At 64.4% G+C, this 9,882-nt stretch overlaps 1 protein-coding gene across 2 annotated transcripts; it reads left to right on the plus strand.

Annotated features, from left to right (window-relative positions):
• Nucleotides 1-5,646, plus strand: SIVA1 (SIVA1 apoptosis inducing factor). Of its 2 annotated transcripts, XM_042940728.1 has the most exons (4): nucleotides 1-168; nucleotides 2,067-2,261; nucleotides 2,987-3,143; nucleotides 5,049-5,237. In XM_042940728.1, the coding sequence occupies exons 1-4, from the start codon at nucleotides 51-53 to the stop codon at nucleotides 5,104-5,106; spliced, it is 528 nt and encodes a 175-aa protein (XP_042796662.1). In that variant the 5' UTR covers nucleotides 1-50; the 3' UTR covers nucleotides 5,107-5,237. The 2 variants fall into 2 exon arrangements, with proteins under 2 accessions (XP_042796662.1, XP_042796661.1); XM_042940727.1 differs by lacking the exon at nucleotides 2,987-3,143 and having other exon boundaries at nucleotides 5,049-5,646.
• The last annotated feature ends 4,236 nt before the right edge of the window (nucleotides 5,647-9,882 follow it).

Here is a 9,882-nt window from a genome sequence, read left to right on the forward strand (position 1 = left end):
GGGTCGCGGCTAGGCGCGCGGCTGAGCTGCGCAGCCCCGGGCCCGCGGCCATGCCCAAGCGGGGCTGTACTTTCGCGGACGCGGCCCCGCTGCAGCTGAAGGTCCGCGTTGGCCAGAGGGAGCTGAGCCGCGGCGTATGCGCCGAGCGGTACTCGCGGGAGATCTTCGGTGAGTGCCGGGTGGGCTTCCCGCACGCGGGAGCCTGGGAGGTGGTCTCTGCAGGCCGCGCCCCCCGGGAGCTGCGAGACTGCGGGACCAGCAGTCCAGCCGGCCTTTGGGAGCGGTGAGCGGGGCATGAAGGGTCGCACGCTCACCTGCGCCGACCCCAGGCCGCAGGAGGCGTGCCTGCCCCTCCCTCCCTGCCTCCCCTAACGGGCGGCCTGCGGGCGGTGCTGCCTCGGGGCTCTGTCCTCCCGGGAGACCCCGGGTTGGGCCAGTAACTAACCCCGGCCGGGTTAACCCCCGCGTCTCTCGGGCCCAGCGGGAGGTGGGGAGGTGCCCTGACCCGGGTGGGGTAAGCAGGCGTGAGTGCGCATCCTAACCCGAGAGCTGTCTGTGGAGCGCGCCGCCCCTGCCCTCGGCCGCGCGGGAGACCCCGCGGAGCTTCCCGGCCCAGTGTGGGGAGGACTCTCCGGGGGTGATTTGGGCGGGCACCGGTCGCTGCAGGACCAGCTGCAGGGGTGTCCGAGGGCTCGTGCGGGGTGGGTGGGAGCTAGGTAGGCGGAGAGGAAGGGGAAAGGAATTCCAGGCAGAGGGACACACGTGCAAAGGCCAGGAAGCAGGAGCGTGCTGGAATCCAGGTCCCGGTGAGGTGTGAGGCGAGCTGTAGGCCTTCTTATCTGGCTTCCTCCTGCATGGTTCTTGGTGCATTGACACGATGGCTCTTCAGTTTGGGGCGGTTAATACCCTGAGGCCGCTCCAGAGTGGAGCTCACCTCACCTAGTGGTGGGGGCTCAGAGATTATACCCTTAGAGCAGTGAGGGTTTGCAACCAAGCAGAGCCGCTGTGCCTGAGGGATGTGGGGGAGAGCCCACCTGGGAGACGTGGTTCCTGTCCTCCTACCACCACCCCAGCCACCACCCTGCTGTCAGCAGTCGTTCTGCCGTTTCCTTTGTGCACACTCGGGTGGCGAACGAAACTGCTTTCTGAGGCCAAGTCAGTCTGGCTTACTCTCTCCCTCGACCCCCCGGGGCCTTCCATAATTAAGGACCAGGCGCCCAGTTTGAATTCATGTGCAGCAAATTCCAGCTGAGACTGTCGCCCTGACCTCTACCTTGAATGAACCACAAGCCTTAGAAAACCGGTCACCTCCTGACACTCCCCCTTTCCCCAGGATAAGGCGAGGCAGGGGCTGTAGGAGGAGGAGCTGGGTGTGGCAGGGGTCATCTGAGTTACCTGGCAATTGTCCTCCCATCAGTACCACGTAGAGCCAACAGCTTCCAGCATCTCCACCCTGGCTCTGTTGGGACAAGGCAGAAAACCTCAGATAAGGCGTTTTGGGGGCTGGAGGTGGGCGTCTGCTCTCGTGCAAGCCCCTGGATGACCGATGTGCGGCCTGAGGCAAAGCCACTGCTGCGGAGCTGACCACCTACTTTGGCTCCAGGGGCGGGGTTTCCAGGGCCCACGGAGGTCTGGGAAGTCCTGGGGCGCCTGTGTCAGAGCTGCCGGCGGCTCCACGGTAGGTGGAGGGGGGCACACTGGCCAGGGCTGTGAATTAGTGACCTGAGGGGCAGGGCTTCCTCTGTGCCATATACCGCCGGCTCGCGGGGTGCTTGCGGGGTCTGGAGGGGAGAAACCGCGGTGATGCGAGGCCACACGTCAGGAGAGCCATGTGGAAGATCAGGAGAGGGAGCCTGGGTAGGGCTGCATGGTCCAGGACCTTCCTGGAGGAGGTGGCCCCGGAGCTCGGGTAAGGAAGGGCCAGCAGTGAGCAGCATGGGCCGGGGGCGACCGGATGACAGGACACAGAGGAGGCCTGGCCACAGCCGGCTCGGAGGACAGGGTGTCCGGGCCAGGGTTTCCACGCCACAGGGGTGTGGACGCTGGGACTGATTTGTCTTCCCCAGAGAAAACCAAGCAGCTCCTTTTTCGAGGGGCCCAGGCCTATATGGACCACTTGTGGGAGGAAGGCTGTGCCATCGTTGACCTGCCAGAGTCCCCGAAGCCTGGCCCCACAGAGGCCCTTGGGACCCCCCGTGGGCAGATGCTGATCGGACCGGATGGCCGACTGACCAGGAGCCGAGCCCAGGCCTCCGAAGCTGGTGAGTGAGGCCAGCAGCTGGCACTTCCGGCCCCGCGCGGAGGATGGATGTGGAGGTGTGTTGTCCTTCATTCCTGATGCCGTCTGCCGGGGAGCTCTTCCGTTCCTGGGCAGGTGGGAGCTGGGGAGCCCAGAAGGCTCCTGACGTCAGGAGGCTCTGCCCTCCCCCAACCCCTGACATCCAAGCCCTGGGTTTTGAAGCAGCCTCTGGCTGGGGGGTCAGGAGAGGAGTGGAAACCCTCTTGGCGTCCTGCCTGCTTTCCGTCTGGGCGGGAGCAGCTCAGACCACCACCCTCATTGCGGGGCAGATACCACAGTCCTTGTCCCGCCCCCCCGCCCCCAGGCCCGGAGCACAGCCTTTGCTAAGCAGTGGTGCACGGGCCACGCTTTGGGACACCGGGGCTAGTATCACGAGACGAAGGCCACGAGAGTTCTGATACGAGCCACCAGGGGGAGAACTGCTCCTTCCCGCTCTGACTTGGAGATGGCAGAACGGACGGGGACGGGGACGGGGTCGCGGAAGCCGGCCTCTCACGTGCCCCTGGGCTCCTGGGGTCTTCCGAGTGAGCGAGGGTCCGTGGGCCGTGCTTTCTTGTAGGTGGTCAGGAGGACCCCTGGTAGGGGGCAGGTCAGGTGCAGGGAGTCAGGTCAGCCCTCTGTCCACGGGTCGGGGAGGCGGGGCCCCGCAGCCGCTGCAGGGCTGACGGCGGCGTCTCTTCCTCACAGACCCGTCCGGGGCAGCGACCAGGGCCTGCTCCTCGTGCGTGCGAGCCGTGGACGGGAAGGCGGCGTGTGGCCAGTGTGAGCGCGCCCTGTGTGGGCGGTGCGTGCGAATCTGCTGCAGCTGCGGGGCTGTGGCCTGCGCGCTGTGCACCCTTGTGGAGTAAGTGACCGACCGCGGGGGCGCCGAGCAGGTGCCAGGGGCCGGAGCGTCCCGGTCCAGCTGGGGGGGCGGGCAGCGGGAGGGGCCCCGCGTGGCCTTGCTTCTCGGGATGCCGCGGTGCCCACGGATGCCTCACCACTTTCACCTTTTTCTGAAGACTGATCTTTTCCCGAGGAAACCCAGGTCACGTCGGCCGCCAGTCCCGCCCTTTGCTCTGGGTCTGCTGTCTCAGTCACTTCGTGATTTGATCTTTCGAGGTCTGGTGTCGGGACTGTCGGCGTGGTTTTTCCCGGCAGGGTGCTCGCCGTCGGTGGAGGCGGGTGGGGGCGGGCGCAGGTCCGTTCGCGGGTCTGCGCGTGGCTGGTTGCGGGCTGCCGGAGCCCCAGCGGAACGTTTGCTCCGTGCGCTACTTGAGCGTGCGTCTGCCTCCGCTCGCTGGATCCCGTGCGGGCTTGGGCAGCGCTGGGTCCCAGTCCCACCCCCGCGCCACTGTTGGCTGGCCGGGCGGGGGTGAACGGGGCCCTGTAAGAAAGACGAGGCCCCCGCACAGACCCGGAGCCGGTCGTATCTTCCTCCAACCAGCTTAGTCCCGACAGTCTTTAGAACCAACCACGGGAAGCAGACACCCAGCTCTGGTGGGCCCGCCGGCGAGCCCTGGCGAGCCCTGGAGAGCGGGGGCAGGGGTGCGGCCCGGAGTGAGGGTGGGGGACTGGGAGCTCTGTGCCGTCCAGTTTGGGCACATTGTGCACGTGGTATGTCTTTGTTTTTGCCGGTTTCTTCTCTTCGTATTCACGGGCAGACCGAGGGGGGCCAGGCCCTTCCGGTGTCCCCCCCCCCTTACCTCCTCACCTGCGGGGGGGGCTGAGCACAGAAGGGCAGGCGAGGGAGAGAGAGAGTTGCCGGGAGCCCTCCTCCCTGCAGCCCCGTGTGCAGGAACCTTCTTCCTGCCCGACAGCATCATCCTGGCCTTTACTTCCTGCTCTTCCCCCCACCCCCACCCCGCCCCTTACCTACAGAAGTCACCTGTGATGGGGGCGGCCACACGCCCATCTCTGAGCCCGAACGGGGTGGGTTCCTGCCCCATTGTACAAGTGACTTGCCCCGGGTCACAAGGCCAAAGCGGCATCCCCAGGTTTAGAAGCCAGGCCGTGGCCTCGTAGCCCCTCCCCTTCAGGTGCCCCCCCTCCCCTGCAGGTGCCCTGCTCCCCTGAAGGTGCCCCCCCCCCCACAGGTGTCCCCTCCCCCCAAGGTGGGTTCTGTGCCAAGGCTCTGCTCTCACTAAAATGCAGCCCGGTGGGCCACGCATGGCCACCTTGGGGCCCACGGCTCCTGGCTGTCCCGTGGGCCACGGGCTCACCGTCCTCCCCGCCAGCGGCTGGGCAGCTCCGACTTCTTGCATCTCCGTCGAAAACGGGTTTCCTTGGGCGTTCTGTAACGTGCTGCCAATTCCTTGTCCTTTTGGCGTCTCTCCTGATGACTTTCCCCTGCGATTCATTGAGCCACTGTGGTCCAGTAAACCCTGCCTGGAGACTGGGAGATCTCTGGGGTGGGGCGGGGGCCGCAGATGGGCCCGTCAGCAGTTCTCACGCCCCGTTGGCCGGAGGTCCGAGGTCGGGCGTCGGCGGGACTGCCTCTTCCTGAGGCTCAGGAAGGCCGGTTCCAGGCCCCCTCTGGGCCCCCCACCCCCCCCGGTGGCTGTGGGCGCACTTCGGGGTTCCCCTGTGGCCTCACGTGGTCTTCCTCCGGGGATGCCGGCCGTGCGGGGTGAGGGACCTCGTGTTAAGTACTTCTGTAGGCGGCTCACGGCCCTGTGTCCAGATGAGGTCGAGGGACTCGGGGGGGTCAGCCTGGGGACTCAGCTCGGCCCCTCAAAACGGTTCTCCTCTCTTCCCCGTGATGCTGCAGCTGTGGTGACGTTCAGGAGACGGTGCTCTGTGGCAGCTGTGCCACGTTCGAGGCCTGAGGGCCGGGAGCGGACGACAGCCTTCCTGGACGGCCGCGCCGGTGGCGACGCCGAGGGACCCTGGGGGGCGGGGGTGTCTATTTTATATTTTGTACTGAGAGCGGAAGCGAATAAACCCCTTTGTATTTGGACCAGAGGCCTCGCTGAACAGTTCTGGGGTGTGGCCTTCTGGAGACCTCTGTGCCTGCTCCCCCATCTTGTACGTGGGAAACGGGCGTCCAGGGTCTGCGGTTTCCAGCCCTTGCAGCCAGCAGTGGTGAGAGAGGACAGACTCTACAGTTCGTGGCCACGGTGCCAGAGTGGCTCAGCGTTGGTGTCCCAGACTGTCCCTCACGTGTCCCCATCTGGGTGCCCGCGTGGTCGCGGCTCCCGGTGACCTGACAGTCCCTGCTGTCTGGGAGTGACGGCCGGGCAGTCCTCACGTCGGGGGCAGCCGATAGGAGCGGCGGGGCGGCTGGACCGGCAGGCCGTGGGTCTCCGTCACCTGGAGCCTCCACCCTGGTCCCCACACGCGAGGCTCCCCTGCCGTCAGACTCCGCATCCTAGACGGAGCCTAGGGGGTGGACGGGGGTGGGGAGGGTGGGCAGGGGACGGCGGGGTGGCGGGCTGGAGCCGGGCCCGGGGTGTGGTTCGCTGTGTCGGGGCATCATAGAAGCCGCTGAAGCGGAGACAGGGAGGCCGCCTGGAGGGGGGTTGCAGGCGCCCGGGGCCTTCCCGAACCCATACTCTTCCAAGGCCTTCCGGCTCAGGGGCCTGGGGCTCTGGCTAACCGGCAGGCTGCGCCCTGAGCAGCAGACACGGCCATCCTCGCTCCACCTGGGACCTCCTCGCGTCCAGCTTCCTGCTGGGGCTGCAGGCCGTGACCCCAGTAAGCAGGACATCGCGCTGGTCATTTGGGGAATGCAGATCAAAACCACCTCACGCCTGTCGGGACGGCCGTTATCAAGACAAAAAGCAAGTGTTGGCGAGGATGTGGAGACAATGGGTCCCCGTGCACCGTACGGGAGCGTAAGGTGGCGTGGCCGTTGCGGAAACGGCCCGCGGCCCCTCGGAAAGTCAGAGTCAGCCGCCGTGTGGTGAGCAGCCCCACTGCTGGGTGACGGCAAAAGAAGTGAAGGAAGGAACCTGCAGGCGCCGGCACGTCCCCCTGCTCCCCACGGCACGGCCCACGGGATCCAGAGGGAGGCCACCCGCGTGCTCCCCGACCGTTGGGCGGATGGACACTGCAGCCCGTCCGCGTGACAGGGTCCTTGGAGGCGGGGGGGGTGTCCTGCCCCTGCCGCGGCGTGGACAGACCGTGAGGACACGGTGCTCAGTGACGTCAGCCGGCCCTGAGAGGGCAGATCGCTTACGACCCCTCTCGTGCCGTCCGTACACACAGTGGGATGGGGGCCCCAGGGGCCGTCGGGGGGAAGGGGTGTCCGTGTTTCATGGGGGCGGAGTTTCAGTTGTGAAGATGGGTGGGGGGTGGTGGGTGCACGACGCCGTGGGCCCACGTGGTGCCATTGACGGTGCTCCAGAGTGGTGACAAGTGTGTGTGCTACCACTAGGAAGACCATAAAGCCTTGGTTGGCGAGCATAATTCGTTCTGGAAACATGCTTGTTATCCAAAGCACTTGCATCGCAAAGCGAATTTCCCCAAAAGAAATACCGGAAACTCAGATGACTCGTCGTACAACCCAAATATATTCATATAAAAATGGTTACGGTGCTGTAATACGACATAAGAAAATGCAGATTACAAAGCTAAATTAACCTGCCCTTTGAAAACCCTCCTGGCTGGTGTGAGGGGCACAAGAGAGGAGGGTTGCTGTGTAGGATGACTTTTATCACTGACGGAATCACTGCTCTCTGTTGGCTCCATGGAATCTTTCCTTTCGTGCAACTTCAACAAGGAACCTGTCCGATGACCTAGAATGAAGCAAAGCATTCCCGAGCTCCCTCTTGGATGGAAAAGCAAAGGGCGGTCCAGAGGCGCTTTGAAGTCACAAAAATACACAAGTGCCAGTTGTGGGCACCTTCCAACGTCCTGAAAAATCACTGATTTCTTCCAAACACCGCGGCCTGAGACCGAGCGTCTGAGCATGGGAGATGATCACCCACAGTCCCACAGCGAGTGAGCGAGAGAGAGAGAGAACTATTGGCTAGTTGTGATCATGTGACATCTGGCGGCACGTACGGCTCATATCGCAGGACGCCGCTCGTGTGTCAAGTTAAAATTTATCAGAGGGACGCCTGCGTGGCTCAGGTGGTTGAGTGTCCGACTTTGGCTCAGGTCATGATCTCACGGCTCGTGAGTTTGGGCCCCGCGTCGGGCTCTGTGCTGACAGCTCGGAGCCTGGAGCCTGGTTGGGGTTCTGCGTCTCCCTCTCTCTCTCTCTGCCCCTCCCCTGCTTGTGCTCTCTGTCTCAAAAGTAAATAAACATTAAATTTTTTTTTTTAATTTATCAGAAATGTTTGCTCGTCTTGTGTTAGACACCGAATGAGCTTCTTGCAGTCCAAGGTGTTTCTGTGTTTACAATGTCCAAGCCCTCGACTGCCGAAAGCAGAAGTCACAGCAGGTTTGTGGACGTGGCACGGGACGGCCGCACAGGGCTGGGAGACACCGCCCTGTCCCCATGCCAGGGGTGCTCTGGCAGCACTGAAGGCGGACCGGCAAGTTGTCGGTGTGCGCGGCCCATGTGCACATCGGTCCTTGAGCAGCCGGGCCGTGGCACGACGTGCCACTTGGTATCGTGGGCTGGATCCGCGGCGGAAAGGGAACGTTAAAGAAAACTGGAAAAACAAGCCACTGACGGAGATAAAATGGATGTTAACACGAGTCCTTTAATCCAAAATAAGGTGGGGAAAGACGGAGGAGGGAACACAGGAAAAGGGCAAGAGGGTTTGTAAGCCCAGCCCGCTGACAGCGGTCTGTGTGTGAGCACTGGGCAGGCCTCAGTCAAGGCCAGACGTGGTCAGGTTGTCCAGCACACGACCGGGCAGCAAGACGCCGGCCTGCCGCCTGCAGACACTCCCTCTGAGCGTAAAGACGGGGAAGCGAAAGGAGCAAGAGAGATGCCGTGTCTGAGCACGCATCCCTGCTGGCAGCTCCTGGAGGGCCGCCCCCCCTGCCCCGCCCAAGTCTGCAGGGCAGGCCGTGGAGGCAGACCCCAGGTCGCCAGCCGCTGCCAGCCAGGCCTGCGGCCGACTTAGCTCGTTCCACACGGTGGCCAGGACGTGGGCCATCGAGGTACGGGGTACTGGTTTCCATCCCGTCCCTCGCCAGCCACCCAGCAGTGGCAAGAGCAGCTGTGGGGACACGGGACACGAGAGGGCATCGTGCCTCCTGCCCTCCGTCCTAGGTGTCCGTCCCCGCGTGTCCCCCACTCCCCCCCTGCCCCCGCAAGTTCAGGATGTCCGTTCATCCCTCGGCCCCACCCACCCAGGATGCTATGTCCATGCCCGTGACCTTGAAGCCCCTCCTGGGACCAGAGGCACCCACAGCGCCCGTGGGGAGGGCGGGCCCGCCTGATGACCACGCTGTACTGATTCCAGGCGCTTCCTGCGCTCCCCACCACGGCCGTCACCTGCGGCCATGCGGTCACTGCACCGCTGGCTCAGGGTTTGAGGAGAACAGAAGGGCGTCCCTGTATTTTCTGGTTTCTACGACGGAGAGTTTTTTCCTTGTGTTAAGATCTATGTAAAATTTAACCATCTTAAGCATTAAGTGTGCAGTTCAGTGGTAGGAAATACGCTCGCGTTGTTGTGGGCCCTCACCACCACCTGTCCTGTAAATCTCCCCCCGCCCCCAGCCCCGGGCACCCCCTTCTACTTTGTCCCTGTGAATCTGACTCCTCTGGGGACCTCGTGTGAGTGGCCACACTGTGTGGGTCCTTTCGGGGACTGGGCTGTTGTGCTCGGCGACACGTCCTCGAGGCCCGTCCGTGCTGTGGCAGGAGCCAAGATGCCCTTAAGGCTGAGTAATACTCCTGTGCACGGACAGACCACGCTTCGCTTCCCCGTGTCCACAGACGGACACTCGGGTTCCGTGACGGTCTGGCTACTGCACATGATGCAGTGAACACGGGTGAAAGTACCTGTGTTCAGTCCTTTCGGGGACGGACCCGGAGGCGGGGTTGCCGGGCCCGATCTCTTGAGCCGCCGTGCTGTTCTCAGCAGCCCCGTCCTCGTACATCCCCACCAGCAGCGCCCCGGACTCTGGTCTGACGCACGTGTCCATACGCACACCAGCTGCATGTCTCTTACCGCTTAGGACGTGATGTCTGGTGTGTGTGTGGGTCCCCAGACAAGCCGTTGCGTTGTGCCCCGCGGCCTGCGCAGACGGAGGTGGTGAGGCATTACTGGGGGCTGCTCCAGACGTGCCCCCGGCAGAAGGGGACGGCCGCCCCGCCGGGGTCACCGTGGACTCCGGACAGGGAGGTGCTCTCTCCCCCTTCGCCAGGCCCACGCACCAGGACCTACACGTGTCCCGGCGGCCCGGCCACACCCGCAGGCTTGAATCCACGGGAGATGAGGCCGAGGACCCCAGGCGTCCGGCAGCCCTGCCCTGTTCCGTTCCTTGCCGGGCAGCCGGCTCCTCGGCTGGGAGCTGGCGGCCACCGGGGGCCGCCCGCGCCCCTCGACCCGGGGATCCCAGATGTGCTGTGAGGGGGTGAAGCGGCTGGGGATGTGGATTCCCTGCCCCGGAGGTCCCGCAGGGAGGGGGAGCCGGGGCGGGGGCGGCGGGGAGGAGGCTGGGTGCTCCCCACACACACGTGGGCCAGCCCACACGCT

The sequence above is a fragment of the Panthera leo genome, chromosome B3 (assembly GCF_018350215.1).
Source record: "Panthera leo isolate Ple1 chromosome B3, P.leo_Ple1_pat1.1, whole genome shotgun sequence".
Taxonomy (NCBI): Eukaryota; Metazoa; Chordata; class Mammalia; order Carnivora; family Felidae; genus Panthera; species Panthera leo.